General features: G+C 45.5%; 1 protein-coding gene across 1 annotated transcript; it reads right to left on the bottom strand.

The window, feature by feature from the left end:
* Window positions 1-7,121: 7,121 nt before the first annotated feature.
* Window positions 7,122-17,676, bottom strand: LOC132389563 (zinc finger protein 239-like). The gene is made up of 2 exons (XM_059962037.1): window positions 17,638-17,676; window positions 7,122-9,761 (listed from the first exon to the last, which is right to left on the bottom strand). The coding sequence occupies exon 2, from the start codon at window positions 9,359-9,361 to the stop codon at window positions 8,483-8,485; it is 879 nt and encodes a 292-aa protein (XP_059818020.1). The 5' UTR covers window positions 9,362-9,761; window positions 17,638-17,676; the 3' UTR covers window positions 7,122-8,482.
* Between the last annotated feature and the right edge of the window lie 1,844 nt (window positions 17,677-19,520).

Genomic DNA, 19,520 nt, shown 5'->3' with positions numbered 1-19,520 from the left:
GATGGAATACCGGCATTCAGCACAGGGTGAAGCTCCAACCGCATCGTCCCATCACACGCTCCCGGGGTCAGACACAGAGTGAAGCTCCCTCCACACCGTCCCATCACACCACAGGGAACCACACACACATTGAAACACACACACACACACACACACACACACATACAGAGGGAACCACACACTCACAATGAAGTGGTACAGCTGCGCCTCAGTTCCAGGCTGAGATTGTCCAGTCCCCAGGATCTCTTCAGTCCCCATCCCCATCAAGGCTGACCACCGCTTCCTCGCACCCGAGATACACCCACTCTCCGGACCCCAACCTTAATGAGCATTCTCCTGGCTTTGCAGACAAAATCAACAAAAGAGACTGGAAGCTCATATACGGTATACTATCAGACTTGCGTCCACAACGGTCAGAAATAGCAGAGGGTCAGACACAGAGTGTATGCCCCTCCGCAGGGCCACATCACGCTCTCCACGGATCAGATAAACAGTGAAGATCCCTCTGCAATGTCGCATCACACAGTCTCTGTGTCAGACGCAGAGTGAAGCTCCCTCCGCATCGTACCATCACACAATCTCTGTGTCAGACAGAGAGTGTGGTTTACTCCACATCGTTCCATCAGAACCCTCCAGGGTCAGACACTGAGTGAAGCTCCTTTTATATCCTCCCATTACATACACCTGGGGGTCAGAAACACAGTAAATCTCCCTCTCCACCATCCCATCACACACTCCCGGGTTCTGAGACAGTGAAGTTCCCTCCGCACCATCCCATCGCACACTACCGGTGTCAGACACAGAGTGAACCTACCTACACCTCGTCCCATTACACACTCCCAGCGTCAGACATTGAGAATCTCTGTCCACACCATGAAATCACCCACTACCCGGGTCAGATACCAAGAGAATTCCCTCCACACTGTATAATAACACAATCGCAGGTCAGACATTGAGAAAATCTCCCTCCAGACTGTCCCATCGCACAATTCCTCTGTCAGACACAGAGTGAGGCTCCCTCCACATCACCCATCACACACTCCCGGGGTCAGACACAGAGTGAATCTCCGTCCACATCATCCAAACACACACTCGCAGGGTCAGACACAGCGTGGAGCTGTTCTGAATGAGCTGGGAGAAATCGGGGAAAATCTGCTGTATAAGTTCGTGAGAAACTTTGGAGATGTTTCGAATTGTCTCTTGGACATATAAGTGAGCGGCTGTTTTAGCGTGGAAGCTTCGCTTGGAGTTTTTCTGCCAGTTTGGACTGGGTTCGTTGACGGCTGCTAAATGCCGGGCTCCCAGCTGCAGCTGCTGGCAATTCGCCAGGAGACCGGTTTGCTCCAAACAACGGAGACAAACGCCATTGTTCTCCCATTAACATCGGGACAACGTCCCTCCTCTTTTATTGTCGTGATTCTCGTTCGGTGTTGGAGCCGGAGCATCTGTTGAGAAGTCTTGACTCCTCACGGCCTGAAGTTCTGTAGGACTAACGGAGCCTTTCCTGGCGTTGAAATTTCTGGCGCCGAGCCTGCAAGATACTGTCGAGTACAAACTTTTCCGGCCAGTTACTCCACTCGCTCCAGGACTTTATAACCGGCACATCCGTATATCTCTAGATTTGGACGTAGTGTCAGCATGCCGGTCCGTTCTCCACGGAGTTGCAGGCCTTCGGGGAGTTGGACAAAGGCGGCTGCAACTCCAGCCTCGGACAACGCCTTGTTTTGGTCGGTGAAAGGGGAACGCGAGTGCAATGTATTTTGAATCTAAGAACCGCCCTGCAAAAAATATGTGGCGGCTATGGAGGACTTGTTTGGGAAAGGTGGTATTTTGGCCACAGAGAATGAGTTCGGGAAGGTAGTGTTTTATCTAGAGAATGATGAGTTAGTACACCGGGATCTTAGTTGGGGGGATCACGGTGGAAAACATCCTTTTAAACATGAAGCTGGTGACATTTCCACGCAGCTTAACGGACACGTTTAATCCCCAACGAGGTCCTGCTTCCCGCACTAGACAGCTTGGGACAAGTGCGGTCAGATATAACTGACATCAGACTCAAATTTAAGAGACGCACCCTCCGTAACGTAATCTCTTTCCGGCGTCAGGTGTTCATGCAGCTGGAAATGGAGGACGACGTTGAGGGCCGGTTTACTGTCCGGCCCGAGGGGGTAGACTATCAGGTGTATTGGAACTCTGAGTGCCCACGGTACCATGCGTGCGGGGAGGTGGGGCACTTTCGGAGGGACTGTCCTAGCACCCGAAAACCCAGGGAGTCCATTTCGGGAACTAGTGCCTCAGCTATCTCTGCCCCTGATCCCATCCCTGCTCCTACACCTGTGCCGGCCCCTGCTCCTGCCCTTGACCCTGTCTCTAACCCTGTCCCTGTTCCTACGTCTATTCCAGTCTCTGCTACTACCCCTGTGATTCAGGCGGGTGCTTCTGGGGCTACGTGCAGGAAGGTGGGGCACATTCGGAGGGACTGTCCTAACACCCGAAACCCTAGGATGTCCACTTCGGGCACCAGAGCCCCAGCTACCTCTGCCCCGATCCTATTCCTGTGCCTGCACCTGAGCCGACTACTGCTTCCTGCTGCTATTCCTACGTCTGTTTCAGTCCCTGCTCCTGCCCCGTGGGTCAGGTGGGGCACTTTCGGAGGGACTCTCCTAACACCCGAAACCCTAGTGTGTCCACTTCGGGCACCAGTGCCCCAGCTACCTCTGCCCCGATCCTATTCCTGTGCCTGCACCTGACCCGACCTGCTTCCTGCTCCTATTCCTACGTCTGTTTCAGTCCTCATCTGCTCTGAGCTGGGATCCAGGCACTGGCGCTGTGAGAACCAGCTGCTGGAGGAAAGCCGACTCCGAGCGTTCTTGGTCGCCTGGAGGGAAAGACAGGGTTAATTGTTTTTATGTCGGGAGTACACTGAGACTGAACGGTTTGAGAGAACATTTCCTGACCCAGTGTATCGGAGGGGTCGTGACTGTCACGTGACATCACTGCCCACTACCCGGTCGGAAGGCACGTCACCTGCCAATCAAGGTTTGACCCCTCCTCGCCCATCAATGCACCGTTACGGACCCGCAGGTTTCGTTCACTGTGGACTGTCACTTTAACAGAGCGCTTCAGTGAGGCAGGACTATGATGTTGTTCACTGACCGACTCGCAGCTTGTTTACCTTTAAAACAAGGACGCAGACAGTCACGGTCAGGAGTCGGAAGAAGAGAGAGAGAGAGAGAGAGAGAGGAGCGAACCTGGAAAAGGCAGCAGTTCCAGCTTGTCGAGGCTGGGGATTTGGAACTCTGCTAAACCCACAAGGGTGCGGTGATCATCGATCCGGAGCACTTCGGATGTGTGGCTGTCACTCTGCATAATCCAAAGGAGTGGATCTGGGAATGTCCTGTGGGGCCACTCGAAGTTACACCTTGCCTGGGTGTGTGATGTGGGAACCCCTTGAAGACGGCATCCCTGTGACAGATCACTCTGGTGGTAATTCGTGTGTGGATTTGGAACGGCTCGACGGAGGATCTTCCACCACTGATATTTATTAATTACCACCGTGGAATTCGGCGTGATTGCCTTCTCTCTACGTTTTACCTCTCGTTATCATCGCTGTGTGTATGTTATGCTGTGCTTGCCAAACCATTCCGAGCACGTCTGCCTTTCTTTAGTTCTGGACAGTCACATACAGCGTTAACCTTAGAAATAGTTAAGTGTAAGACTTCCATTAAGATATATCACTTTCCTTCTCACTCTGTTACATGTAATGCTTGGCGAGTGGCGTGGATCCGTGGGGTAGACTGTATTGGAGGGGTCGTGACTTTCACGTGACAAACCTACGCACTACCTGGTCAAGGCACACCACCTGCCAAATACACACCTCACCATTGGCCCCTTTAATTAGCCTTGTACTTGGCCTCGAGCAATTGGCCTTTGTAATCTGCTTAACTCTGCTGGCACGGAGCCTTTGGCCCCTCTATAGATTACCTGGGCTGGACCCTCCATCCCTGTGCACTATAAAGGGTGCCGCGTGTGCTTTCCCTTTGCCATCTCCGAGAGACCACCCTGCTTCACTCCAGGCTGAGAACCGTGGAACGGCGCTGGAGAAATTGTTAGTGAGCTGTGCATTGTAGGATGGGAGCGTTGATTACTCTCTTTAATAACACAGAGCTGTGCCTGCACAGGGTCAAGGGCTGGCGGATATCGTATAGAATTTTCCTTTGTGTGTTTGCGTGTGAGTGCGGGTGTTATGCGCGTCCACTTTGTTCCCAGGCGATTTTCCCACGTTCGTTAGTAATTGTCCGTGTGTGTTTTATTGCCGAACCGACTTTCCCCACGACTGCTGTAAATTGTGCGTGTTGCTTCTGTTGCCGTTTTCCCACGTTTGCCTTCTGTAAATAAAATCATTTTCTGTCCAAAGTCCTTGCTTCTGAGACGTATCGAATCTGTTTCCCCACTTACAACACTTGCTCAGCCAATTTACATTTTTTTACGTTCATGCAATATGGGTGTTGTTTAATCGGTTTGGCTTGACCAATATCTACGTCATGTACTGCAACCGCGGTTTGCTTGGGAACATCGGGAAATAAATCCTTAAACTTTAGAATTAATTCTTTCAGCTGTTGTTGCTTTGGCTGCAGATGAGCCAACTTGTTATCAATGTTTTCCAGAACAACCGAGTTCATTAGCCTAACTGGGACCACGTTTGGCTTGTGAAAAGTCTCAGACGAGTCGATTGTTTCATTCTCAGGGTTGCCAGATTCATTTGTTTTGACAACAACACTCACAGACGGTGCCTGCTTGTCAAAATTAGGCTTTATCATATTTATGTGTACCAACTGTGTTAGTTTATGTCAGTCGGGCGTTTTAATAACATAATTCACATCATTAATCTGAGAGACTATTTCATACGGTCTGTTGAATTTCGCCTGAAGTGGATTTGTCAACATTGGAGATAAGGTAAGCACCTTATCTCCCACCTGGTATTTTCTTTTGCAAGCCCGCTTATCAAACCAACACTTCATTTTGTTTTGAGAAATCATTAGGTTTTGTCTCAATAGACTACAGGCTTGATGTAGTTTATTTCTGAACTTCAAAACATAGTCTAACAAGTTAACAGGTACATCCCCATCAATCCACTGTTCCTTTAACAAGGTCAAAGGTCCCCTCACTCTCTGACCAAATACAAGTTCAAATGGACTAAAGCCCAGTGATCTCTGTACCGACTCTCTTACTGCGAACAAAAGCAAATGTATTCCTTCATCCCAGTCTTTTCCATTTTCAACATTTTAATGTCATAATCATTGTTTTGAGGGTAGAATGAAATTTTTCTAAAGCCCCTTGTGATTCTGGATGGTATGCAGATGTTGCAATTTGTTCAGCTCCCTGCTGATAAACTACCTGCTGGAATAATCCAGATGTAAAATCACGTCCTTGATCAGACTGGATTTCTTTAGGCAAACCAGAAAATGTAGAAAACTTGGTAAGAGCCTTCACCACAGTTTTAGCTTTAACATTTCTGAGAGGTATTCCTCTGGGAATCCGGATGCAGTACACATAATAGTTAGTAGATACTGATGGCCAGCTTTAGTCTTTGGCAATGGGTCAACACAATCCACTATAAATTTTGAAAAGGGTTCACCGAAAGCAGGTATAGACCACAGTGGGGCACTGGGGTGACCTGATTAGGTTTAGCCACAACTTGACAAGTGTGACTGGTTCTGCAAAAGCTCATAACATCTTTCCACAGATTAGGCCAGTAGAATTATTTCGTAATCCTGTTTACCGTTTTATTCACTCCAAAATGGCCACCTAAGGGTATACTGTGGGCCAAAGTTAAAATTTCAGCCCTATAAACTTAAGGAACTATAACTTGGTGAACAATTGCCCATTCCTCACTCGCTGGTATAGCAGGTGGCCTCCACTTCCGCATTAACACACCATCCTTGAAATAATACCCTGCTGGCACTTTGATAATCTCATCATCTGAGAGAGCTGTTTCTTTTAAAGCTTCAATCTCAGGGTCTTGGTTCTGTTCTGCTATCAGCTCGTCTACATCGGCAGACAATTTAGCCAAACTTCGAGTTCCTGTGCAGGAAGGAAAAATGTTAAAATCCATCTGTGGGTCGTCAGTGGTTGGGTTAGTTGTTAACTGCACTGCAGGAACAACTTTACCATCTGCCAGTTCATTCCCTAACAGCAAACTAACATCTTCCACCAGTAAACTGGAGCATAATCTGATCTTAACAGGTCCTGAAACGAACCCTGACAGTAAAGTTACCTTGTGCAATGGCACGGAAACCATGTCGCCCCCAATGACTTTAATAAGACTTACCTCACCAGTGTTAGAATCATCACCAAACTTTAGAACACTGTCTGATACAAGTGACTGAGAAGCCCCAGTAACTCAAAAAATGTTCACTGTTACCGGGGTTGACACTTCCTTTACTAATATAAACCCATCTGACATAAAATGATCTAATCCCTTCTTAACTCGGTCAGACCTCTCAGACCTTAACTGAACCTCAACAGCATGTTCAGAACCCAGTGGGTTGATAGCTGCTTCAACATACTGACCACGGGCATTTGGGACTGCCTCCTTTTCCTTTTTCATCTTCAGGACAGAACAGTCAGCCATCACATGACCAGCTTTCTTACAATAGTAAGAAGTAACCAGAATATTTCTCCTTCAACTGTTTCCCAGACTCCTGCGAAGTGGCAGCATCCTTTTCATCTAAATATGTCTTTATGTCATCAGGGACGCACCTTTTGAATTCTTCAATTAAAGCCAACTCTTTCAAGCTGTTAAAATCATCATTCACATTTTTATATGTGCACCAGCGGTCAAAACACACAATCTTCTCATAAGCAAATTCCATAAAAGTCTGGTTCACGGATTTCCTCAAATTTCTAAACTTTTGCCTGTATGATTCTGGGACCAACTCGTAGCTTTGAGCACAGCCTGTTTCACTATGTCATAATCAGCTGCTTCATCAACTGTCAAAGCAGAATAGGCTTGCTGAGCCTCCCCCTTAATTACACTTTGTAAGAGAATAAGCCAAACCTCTTCTGGCCACTTTAAACTCTGAGCAACCTTCTCAAAATGATGAAAGTATTTATCAATCTCTGCCTCGTCAAATGTAGGGACCAATTTAACTTCCCAACTGGCCTCAAATTTATCACCAGAGAAAAACGCTGGACTCCTTTGCTGCAACCTCTTTATCTTTTCCAGCTCGAACAGCCTCTGTCTTTCTGTTTCCTCCCTCTATTTTTCTGCCTCTTCTCTGTTTTTCTGCTTCTCTAGCCTCAAACTGCCTCTGCCTTTCCGCAGCCTCCAGTTTAATTTTTCTCACTTGTACTGGAGCTCAAGCTCACGAGGTTTACTTTCAGGAAACACCTCCAACTCCTCCACTTTAAACACACCCTCAGATACATAATGTTCAGCTATTATCCTCTGCATCTGTGCCCTCCTCATTGTCAATTTCACCTTAGCAAGTTTTACCCTTCTAGCAAGGCTCAACAACTCAACCCTTCTGGCATCCTCTAATGCCTCACAGGTTGGTCAGCATCCAGACATCTAACAGCATCCATTGCTGCTGATTTTCCACACACCAATAAATGAAAAGGGATGAAATTGATAATTAATGAATACGCCCCCAAATCTGTTCATATACTGGATGCAGGCCCCAATTTTGTTACGAATCATAACGTTTTAGAAACGAACCAGCAGCAATAGACTATACCTGGAGTCTGTTTTTGATCTTAAAACTATCTGTATTAGAATCTACTTGTAATATAGTAACTAAAGCAAGATAAACAAAAGTTAACAGTGTTATGTGTATATATGTGTTTAAATAAAACTCCCAAACTATTGAGCTCTGGAGAAACAAGGCTTGGATTCTTGAGATAGCAAAGTATGAAAGTTCAGGTGATGAGAGAGATATTTGTAATCCAGGGTAAATGTTGAGAGAAGGCAATTATGTTGAATTCCACAGGTTCCATGGTGGTAAAACCACACAACAGTCGCTGTCGATTTTATTTGTCGTCATTCCAAACCCTCATAAGATTTATCACCGAAAGTGACTTGTCACAAGCGGTATCGTCTTCAAGTGAATTACCACACCACACCCAGGGAAGGGTTAACACATCTGTGGTCTTCATAGTACACCCCAAATCAGATCCACTCCTATGGATCAAACGCGGTGACAACTACATATACGATGTATGGTGAATCGATAATTAACCCACCCTTGTGGGCATAGGAAAGTTCCAAACAGTGACCCTTGGCCTCTAGTTCCCTGGTTTCGATCCTTCCATTTTTCCTCCTTCGTCTCCGTCTGACTCTGATTGTCTGTGTCCTTGGTTAAAAGGAAACAAGCTGCGAGCAATGTAAACAAGCTGCAAGTCAGACTGATTCACCTTCTTAATCTCTCTCGCTCTCTCTTAAAATGACAGCCCACAGCAAACGAAACCCAGAGATTCATAACTATGGCCACTCCCCATTGTGAATTGACTGGTGAGCCAGTAGTTGGGACGACTGGGTGAATCCCTTCCCACAGACTGAGCAAGTGAACGGCTTCTCCCCAGTGTGAACTTGCTGATGTCTCTGTAGGTTGGATGATCCAGCGAACCTCTTCCCACATTTTGAGCAGGCGAACGGCCGTTCCCCTGTGTGAACTCGCTGGTGTTTCAGTAGTTGGAATGACAGAGTGAATTGTTTCCCACAGACTGAGCAAGTGAATGGCTTCTCCCCAGTGTGAATTCGCTGGTGTGCCTGTAGGGTGGAAGATTGAGTGAATCTCTTCCCACATTCTGAGCATTTGAATGGCTTCTCCCCAGTGTGAACTCGCTGATGTCTCTGCAGGTGGGATGACTGAGTGAATCCCTTCCCACATTCTGAGCAGGTGAACGGCTTCTCCCTAGTGTGAACTCGCTGATGTACCAGTAGGCAGGATGAATCCGTGAATCCCTTCCCACATTCTGAGCAGGTGAACGACTTCTCCCCAGTGTGAACTCGCTGATGTTTCTGCCGGGTGGATGAATCAGTGAATCCCTTTCCACAGACTGAGCAGATGAATGGCTTCTCCCCAGTGTGAACTCGCTGATGAACCTTCAGATGGGATGACTGAGTGAATCCCTTCCCACATTCTGAGCAGGTGAATGGCCTCTCCCCAGTGTGAACTGGCTGATGATTCTGTAGGTTGCATAAGTGAGTGAAGCTCTTCCCACAGTCTGAGCAGGTGAACGGCTTCTCCCCAGTGTGAACTCGCTGATGACTCAGCAGGTCGGATGATTTAATGAATCTCTTCCCACAGACTGAGCAAGTGAATGGCCGCTCCCTGATGTGAACTCCCTGGTGAGCCATTAAGACTGAGTGAATCCTTTCCCAGAAATTCAGCAGATGACCAGCTTCTGCCTGGTGTGAACTGACTGGTGTGTCCACAGGTGGGAAAACTGAGTTAATCCTTTCTTACCCACAGAACAGGTGAATGGCCTTGCCCAGTGTGAACTTGCTAATGTACCTTCAGTTGAAATGACCGAGTGAATCCATTCCCACTGTCTGAGAAGGTGAATGGCCTTTCTCCTGTGTAAAATGATGGACATGCCAGTTGGTCAGTTAACCGAGTGAATCTGTCCCCACTGTCTGAGCATGAAGAATGGTCGATTGAATCCCTTGCTCCACTTCTTAAATATCTAGACAGAGACAACAAAACTGGCGTGTCATGTTTGAGCTTCCTGGAGACAAATTCCTTCTTGTATTTAACCTGTAAAAAGATTTGCAAAATCCATCAATGGGTGTAGGACAACATTTCAGATGAGATTACTTGAGTTGCCAAGGTTTGATCTGGTATCACACTGTTACAGTGAGGTTCAAAACAAGCTGGACAGAGATATCATCTCCTGACTGGGCAGAGTGCTGGTATCTGCAATGACCATCAATTCTCTGATGCTCTTCCTGTCTCTATAAGAATGGGGCTTTTGGCCATCTCCAATTTGAACCCTCGCTCAGTTTGACTCTCTCCATTGGTATTATTACCTCCTCCTGCTGAGCTGCATGGGTGCCTGGCCCCACAGTAACTGAAACAGTCTCACACAAATAGTCTTTCTTGACGTGCAACTGTGATTTTCTTTTATGTATTATTAACTTAACATGCCACAGTTTTAACACCATATAAAAAATTCCTGCTGAGATGAATGGTTGGTCCGCACATCTGTTAAAAAGGATTTAGAGTGAATTTTTGTATTATTTCAAGTTTTTGTCACAGTCATTGAAAATTACAACACAGAAACAGGCACTTTGGGCCATCTAGTTTATGCCGAACTATTTAAATTGCCCACTCCCATACCCTTACCATCCAGGTACCTACACAAACCTCTTAAATGTTGAAATGGATCTCGCATGCACCAGTCGTGCTGGCTGCTCATTCCACACCCAGATGACTGTCTGTGTGAAGAAGTTTCCCCTCATGTTCCACATAACATTTCACCTTTCACCCTTAACCCTTGGCCTCTGGTTGTAGTCCCACCCAATCTCAGTGGAGAAAGCCAGCTTGCAATTACACTATCTATGCCCTCTATCACAATCAAATCTCACCTCAATCTTCTACATTCCAAGGAATAAAGTCTGGACCTGTTCAATCTTTCTTTATAACCCAAGTCCTCCAGACCTGGCAACTTTATTGTGAATTTTCTCTGAACTCTCTGAACCTCTTTTACAGCTTTCCTGTAGGCAGGTGACCAAAACTACACACAATACTCTAAATTAGGCCTCAACAATGTCTTCTACAAGTGAACATAAAATCCATCTATTGTTGTCAGTACTTTGGTTCATGAAGGCCATTGGGCTGAAATCTTTTTTTCCGTCTCCATCTGACTGTGATACAAATTTCAGTTAATTAAGGACCTGTACTCCCAGGTCCCTTTCTTCTACAACACTCCTCCGTGCCCAACCAGTAACTGTGGAAGACCTCCCTTGGTAGGTCATACCAAAGTGCAATAACTCACACTGGTCTGCATTAAATTCCATTTTCCCTTTTTCAAACCATTTTCCCAGCTGGTCCAGATCACACTGCAAGCCATGATAGTCTTCCTCACTGTCCACTACACCACCAATCTTGGGTGTCATCCACAAATCTGATGATCCAGTTAACCACACTATCATCCAGATTACTGATATAGATGACAAACAACATCAGATCCAGCACTGATCCCTGTGGCAACCACTAGTCGCAGGTTCCAGTCAGAGAGGCAACCATCTGCTACCACACTCTGGCTTCTCCCAAAGACGGTGTCTCATCCAATTTACTGTCTCATCTTGAACGCTGAGTGACCGAACCTTCTTGACAAACCTCCCATATGAGACTTTGTCAAGTGCCTTGCTAAAGTCCATGTGGACAACATCTGCTGCTTTGCCTTCATCCATTTCTCTGATAACTTCCTCGAGAGACTCTATAAGATTGGTTAGACATGACCTACCATGCACGCTGTTTATCCTTAATCAGTCCACATCGATCCAAATACTTATATATCGGGTTCCTGCACATAACATTCCAAGACCTTTCCCACTACTGATGTCAAGCTCACCAATGTGCAATTTCTCAGTTTATTTTTAGAGCCTTCCTTGAACAGCAGAACAATATCGGCTGTCCTCCGATCCTCCAGTACCTCACCTGCCACTTAAGATTATTTAAATATCTGTCCCTGTGCCCGTACAGTTTTGGCACTTGTCCTCCGCAGGATCCTAGGGAACAACTTGTCAGGCCCTGGGGATTGATCCACACTAATTTACCTGAAGATAGCAAATCCCTCCACCTCTGTAATCTGTACAGGGTCCATGAAGTTGATGCTGCTTTGCCTCACTTCTACAGACTCTGTGTCCATCTCCTGAGTCAATACGGATGCAAAATAAATCTCCCACATCTATTTTGTCTCCTCATATGGATTATCATTCTGATCCTGCAGAGGATTAATTTTTTTCCCTTGCAATCTTTTTGCTACTAACATATCTGCCGAATCCCTGAGGATTCTCCTTCACCTTGTCTGCTGGGGCAACCTGATGCCTTCTTTTATTTCTTTCATAAGTGTTCACTTGAATTTCCTGTATTTCAAAAGTACTCCATTTGTTCCTATCTGCCTGTACCTCCTTTTTATCGATCTGGGAGCAGAAAGCCAAAGGGCTGATAGAGCTGCATGCAGGGAGGTGAGGATAAGGATGGTTAAACCAAAGTTGCAGGGGGAATGGGAGCCTGAATAACAGAACAGGTAGTGGAGAGGTTGTGGAGGCAGATGTTGTTCAGTCCTCAAAGACAGGAATGAAAAAGTTGAGCATGGTGCGGTGAATATGCTGAGGCCTGTATATTTCAATACAAGGAGCAGCGTAGGAAAGGTGGATGTGTTCAGGACATGGATCCACACCTGGAATCAACACTAGGATCTGGCAACTGTGGATTGGGACAGGCTGCTTTATGGCAAAAGTGTGCTTGGTAAATGGGAGGCCTTCAAAGCGAAATTTTGAAAGTACAAAGCGGGTATCTCCTTGCCAGAATAAAAGGTAAAGATAGAAAATGTAGGGAACTTTGGTTTGCAAGAGATATTGAGACCCTGGTGAAGCACAAAATGGAATTGCATAACAGGGATCGACAGGCAGTTTCTTATGGAGTATAAGAAATGCAAGAGAACACATAAGAGATAAATCAGGATGGCTAAAAGAAGGCATGAGGTTGCTGTCACAGAAAAGATGAAGGATAATCCTCAGGGATTCTAGAGATAGATTAAGAGCAAAAGCATTGCAAGGCACAAAGTTGGTCCTCTGGAAGACCGGAATGGCAATCCACGTGTGGAACCAAAGCAGATGGGGGAGATCTTAAATAATTTTTCATCTCTATTTATTAGGAGATGGACAAAGATTCTATGGGAGTGTGGAAAAGCCGCATTAAAATCATGGACCCTGCACAGGTTAAAGAAGAGAAGTTAATTGGTTGTTCAACATAGAAATCTACAGCATATTCCAGGCCATTCAGCCTAAGATGTTGTGACAGCCATGTAACTTTCTCTAGAATCTGCCTAGAATTCCCCTCTAGTGTTCTGTGCTATAAGAAATAAATCAGGATGGCTAAAGGAAGATGCCGAGCGCATCATTGGAGCCTCCCTGCCCTCTATTGTGGACCTGTACTCTTCCAGGTTGAAGAAGAGGGCGGGGAACATCATAAAGGACTCCTTCCATCCTGCGCACGGACTGTTTGAACTGCTTCCGTCTGGAAGGCACCTCAGATCCCTCCGGACTAAGACTAATAAGCACTGGAGAAGTTTTTTCCTTACTGCGGTCACTTTGCTGAACAGTTGACTGCCAGTTAACTGTCGGCTAACTATTACTTGGATTGCACTACCTGTATGTATAATCTATATTTTCATTTATATTTATCATTATTATTGTTATGAGCAGAGAGGCAACATCTGCTGGAAGTAAATTCCTTGTGTGTGTACAGGTACTTGGCGATTAAAGTCTGATTCTGATTCTGAGGTTGCCCTCACAGAAAAGATGAAGGATAATCCTAAGGGATTCTACTGATAGATTAAGAGCAAAAGTATTGCAAGGGAGAAAGTTGGTCCTCTGGAAGACCAGCGTGGCAATCTTATGTGTGGAAACAAAGCAGAGAGGGAGATCCTCATTTACTTTCATCTCTGTTTCCTCAGCAAATGGGATACAAAGTCAATGGAAGTGTGGAAAAGCAGCATTAACATCGTGGACCCCGTACACACTAAAGCAGAGGAGGTGGTTCCCATCCTGAGGCAGATTAGGGTGGATAAATCTCCAGGGTATGGCCAGGTGCTCCCTCAGACCCTGTGGGAGGCAAGAGCAGAAATTGTAGGGGCCCCAGCAGAGATAATTAAGTCATCTTTAGTGATGGGGGTGGTAATAGAGGATCGGCGAATAACCAAAGTTGCTTTGCTCCTTCACATAGAACAGAGATATCTACAGCACATTACAGGCTCTTTGGCCCACAGTCCTGTGCCGACCATTTAACCTACACTAGAAACTGCCTAGAATTTCCCTAGTGCACAGCCCTCTATTTTTCTATGCTCCATGTACCTATCCAAGAGGTTGTTAAAAGACCCCATTGTATCTGCTTTGTCAACCACTGCTGGCTTACATTCCACGCACCGACCACTATCTGTGTAAAAAAAAAACCTTACCCCTGACATTGCCTCGGTATCTATTTCCAAGCACCTTAAAACTATGCCCCCCTCGTGTTAACCATTTCAGCCCTGGGAAAAAAAACCTCTGGTTATCCACACGATCAATGCCCCTCATCATCATATGCACCTAAAAAAGGCTCCAAACATACACAAAGAAATTAAACATTGGACGGACGACTTGTTAGAAGTATAGAATACCATGAGAGTATAGATAGGGCAAATGCAAGCAAGAGGTGAGTGATCAATATATCCCAAAGAAGTGAAAACATTGAGGACACAACAGTGGCTGGAATGAGAAGCCAGAGCCAACATAAAAGTCAAACAGAGGGCAAACAAAAGAGCAAAAACTATTCAGAAGCTTTTAGAACCTAACAGAAGATGACAACAAAAAAGTCAGATGAGCTCAGTGTGTGGAATTGTGATTTGTAGTCATTAATGGATCTCAGTAGCACCCAACAGTCTGAGGCTTTTAGAGGAACAAAATATCCGGGGCTTCAATTTCTCTTGAAAATCAAGGTTCCCTGGACCAGTTACCTTTCAACTTTTACTTTGGCAGGCACATGCAAGCTCTATATCCTCAAAATTTCACTTCTGAAGGCCTCCCACTTACAAATACTCCGTTGCCAGGAAACAGCCTGTCCCAAACCACACTTGTCAGATCCTTTCTGATACCATCAAAATTGACTGTTCTCCAATTTAGAATCTCAACCCGTGGTCCAGACCTCTCTTTTTCCATCTTTACTTTGAATCTCATGGTATGATGTTTACTAAATTCTGTCAGCAGCCCTGGATCATTTCCTAACAGCTTATTGCACACTTCTACGTCGGGAATTCTACGTACTAAGGGCACATTTGACAAACTTTACTCCATCTAGTCCTTTTACAGTATGGGAGTCCCAGTCAATATATGGAAAGTTAAAATCACTTACTGAATTATCCTTTGTTCCTTGGCATGGTCTGTGATCTCTCTACAAATTTGTTCCTCTAAATTCCTCAGACTGTTGGGTGTAAACAAGTCCCAATAATGGCTACAATATCACAATTCCCTGTCCTGAGCTCATCTGGCTTTCTTACGAGGCTTCTTGCATTGTGACATACACAGCTCAGCACATTCATCGCACCATGCTCAACCATTTGATTGCTGACTCTGCCAGCAATTATTCTGACTGGTGTCAAGAAAACAAACTCTCCCGCACTGTCACCAAAACAAAGGAGCTGATTGTGGATGACAGGAGGAATGGAGACAGTCTAATCCTTACTGACATCATTGGATCTGGGGTTGAGAAGGTGAACAGCTTTAAGTTCCTCGGCATAAACATCACCAGGCATCTCAGATTGTCTGTACATACCGGCTGTGTTGTGAAAAGAGCACAGCAGCACCTCTTCCACCTCAGATAGCTGAAGAAGTTCGGGATGGGGCGAAATCCTAGGAATTTTCTACAGGGAAACAATTGAGAGCACCCTGACTGGCTGCATCACTGCCTGGTATGGGAACTGTACTTCCCTTAATCACAGGAACCTGCAGAGAGTGGTGTGGACAGCCCAGCGCATCCGTAGTTCTGAACTTTCTGCCATTCAATACATTTACACAGACATGTGTGTAAAAAGGGCCCAAAGTTTATTGGGAGCCAAATTCACCACAACCACAAACTGTTCATGCTGCTACCATCCAGGAAACGGTACCACAGCAAAAGGACCAACAGGCCCTGGGACGTCATCTTCCACCAGGTCATCAAACTGATTAATTCATGCAGATACAATTGCATTTCGATGTTATCTTGACTGTCCTATGTACAAACTATCTATTATAAATTACTATAAATTACACATTGCAGATTTAGAATGAGATGTAATGTAGTTTTCTCCCTCTCATGTTTATGAAGTATTTATGTAATAAAGTCAATTCAATTCGATTCACCCTCTCCACTATCTTTTCTGTCATTCTGGCTCTCATTCCCCCTACAACTTATTTTAATCATATCGCCCCCCCCCCACACCACGCTACATCTAGCAAGCCTAAGATATTAGTCGCCTTTTGTTCTGTCCCCCTAACTAACGAATCCCCTATCACCCCTTTGATTTTCCTCTGCCAGTTAATTCTCCCCACAACACTTTCTAAAGTGGTCTACCTGTTGTTGTGGGGGATGGCCACAAGATTATTCAATGATGACCATTTAACCGCATTCCCCTTCCTGACTCTCACACAGTTTCCTGTGCCCTGCACCTTAGGTGCAACTCACCTCACTTCATGTCACATCCATCACCACATCCAACTGCCGGATGATGTGGAATTCATCTACCTCAAGTTCCAACACCTTAAAGTGCAGGGTTACAAGCTGCAGCTGGATGCACATCTTGTCAGTGAAGGCATCAGGGACACTGGATGTCTCCCCTCCTTCCCTCTAATATCTCCTCTAATTTGGAATAACCAGTGTGCACATAAATCTTGTACTGTGCATTTTGTTGCCAGTGACAATATGTGCACAGTGAGTTTTATACAGAGAGGTGTTCATCTTATGAGCTAGCAAATCACTGTCAATAGGAACTTTGATCTCCTCTGGGTTCAGTCCAGTTCATCTGCACTCTCACACAACCTATGTAGCAGGCTTGTAACCGGAAATGAAGGATTTTCTCAACAAAGCTTTTGCATACTGTCCATATGTGGTTTGCTTGCTAAATTATGTTTGAAAAGTCAGATTTCCAAATATAACTCCACTTCTTCCAACTTGCAAATTCTGCAGCAATTTTTCATCACCAACAATGCACACAGGTATCACCAGTTTCTGTATTCTACATAAATATTTTCCCTGAAGTCTCCCCCAATTGACTTACAGTGATGGTAAAGCCAATGAATATGAAGGGAAGGGCAGTAGTCTGTCTCATTGGAGTCCGGCACATTTGTGATGTGAAAGTTACTTGTTGCCCAGGACAAAGTTGTTTGATATCATTATGTACCCAAAGAGAATGGGACAAAACATATTCTCACCGGTAGAAAAGTCCAGAACAAGAACACACACAAAATGCTGGAGGAACTCAGCAGGCCGGGCAGCATCTATGGAAAAGTGTACTAAAGCTGAGTTCATCCAGCAATTTATGTTGCCAGCAATCCAGATGCAATCCAGCATCTGCAGATGTTCCCTTGTTTGTGATTGAGGAAAGAACAAAGGTGATTTTCTCAACTGGTGATGTAAAAGATTTTGTTCCCTTTCTCCGAGATCCTGATCCTTGCATTTAGATAGCTGGAGCTCAGCTCTGTCTGAGAGATCCATCGGTTCCCATTCCCTCATCAGCCGGTAGCTCCCTGGGGCCCGTGTACGGATCGTGGTGCTGAGAGAGAGGGGAGAGAGCAGGACAGTCCCGGGATTGCGGGTAACGGTGTCCGGATTTCAGAGGAATCGTCCCTCAGTCGCTGTTTAAGATAAAAACGTAGAGGATCGCTCTTACCTGCACCTGGTATTTGCAAGGCCTTCTGTGCACTGTGCGCATGCGTGATACTTGGGGACGTCATCAACCCTGACGCTTGCGCATTTGTTCGGTGCTTCAGAGTAAGCGAAATATTAAATGCACTGCCATATGGGTAATCACACTGCCATTAACGATTTCTGCAGGGACTGTTTCAATATACATACCTCATTTTTTTCGTGTGTGTATAGAAAATTCTGCAGCTGTTTTAACGCAGAAAGCGGCTCCCATAAACAATATACTCAATATCAACGTGTATCATATGCCAAAGTAAAATGCAGTTATAAAACACAGGAGATTCTGCAGTTGCTGGGAATACAGCGACGCACACAAACACAATGCTGGAGGAATTCTGTAGTTCAAGCAGCAACTAAGCAGCGGAGTACACAGCCTAAGCGTGCAGAAGCGGCGCGGCCTAAACGTTGTCCATTTATTCCTCTCCACATTTGCTTCCGGATCTGTTGATTTCCACCAGAGTTTTGCAGAAATTAACCACATTTCTTTAGGTCAACCAGTTTCCAAATGTTTCTGATCTTTCTTTTGTAACCACATCCTGCTGGTTTGATTCCTCCTCCTCTTAAACTCTAGACCCCATCTCTCTCTGGAGCCCCAAAGCCCTGACTCAGGCTGGCAACACTTTGGTTTCTGACTCGAAGTTTCACTCGCTAGTCTGCTGTCAGAATTTAGTGGAGCATTGTGTTGCGAGACCGCAGATTTGTTCACTGTGAATGTCGCTTTAAGTGCCTGAGTGAGGCGGGACTGTGACGTCAGTCACACAATGCGGCAGCGAGAGAGAGAGAGAGAGAGAGAGAGAGAGAGAGAGAGAGAGAGAGGGAGGGAGAGAAAGAAAGAGAGAGAGAGAGAGCGAGAGAGAGAGAGGAGAGACAGACACACACACAGGCACAAGCTGTTGGACCTTCAGCTTGCCACTTCTAAGGTTGGAGCTCTTCCACGCCCAGAAGATTGGGTTGATTATCGGCACGCAGTGCACAACGGATGTGTGACTGTCACTTCGTATTATCCGTATGTGTGGATTTGCTGGAGTATCCTGTGGTATCACTTTTGTTGGCCCCTACCTGGAATCCGAGTGTTCTGTGGTAACCACTTGGAAACGATATTCCTGTCACTGTCACCTGGTGATATTTCTAAGTGGAATTCGGAACTAATCGACGGATAAGATCATCGGCGACTGTTATTTCGTTTACCCAGCGTGGAATGTGTGTGGAATTCTTCGTAATTGCTTTCTCTCTACATGATCGTGTGGATTTACAAATCTCTCATTTCACTCACTTATTCCGTGGATTACTAAACTTTTCCAAGTTACCATCTGGAGACATTAAGCATTGTTTCCCAAGCTTGATAGTTTGGGAGCTATACATACGCATTACACTGTTAACTTCTGTTCATTTCGTTTAATCTTTTATATTTGGAGTAGATACTAATAAAGATAGTGGTTTTCACATCGAAACCAGACTCCGTTAGTGATCTATTGCTGCTGGTACGTAACAATTGCAACAACCAAGCTGTCTGAGGCACAGTCCTTTAAAATTGGTGAAAATGACACAAAACGTTGAAAAGAGCGGGGAAGAAGGAGTTTAACCAACTTCGTCCGGAGCCCTGAACAACGTCACAACCACAGTGAGCTCATCGTCTTGTTCAGCCCGGAGAAAATCATGTAGGGTATTCATGCTGGTGTATAAGATGATGAGAGGCATTGGTCGTGTGGATAGTCAGAGGCTTTTTCCCAGTCTGAAACAGCTAAAACGAGGGGGCATAGATTTAAGCTGCTTGGAAGTAGGTACAGAGGAGATGTCAGAGCTAATTTTTTCTAAGCAGAGTGTTGTGTGTGTGGAATGCACTGCCAG

Source organism: Hypanus sabinus, unplaced genomic scaffold (assembly GCF_030144855.1).
Source record: "Hypanus sabinus isolate sHypSab1 unplaced genomic scaffold, sHypSab1.hap1 scaffold_602, whole genome shotgun sequence".
Classification (NCBI taxonomy): domain Eukaryota; kingdom Metazoa; phylum Chordata; class Chondrichthyes; order Myliobatiformes; family Dasyatidae; genus Hypanus; species Hypanus sabinus.
Note: the sequence above shows the minus strand (reverse complement) of the source record. Positions and strands in the feature narration are given on the sequence as shown.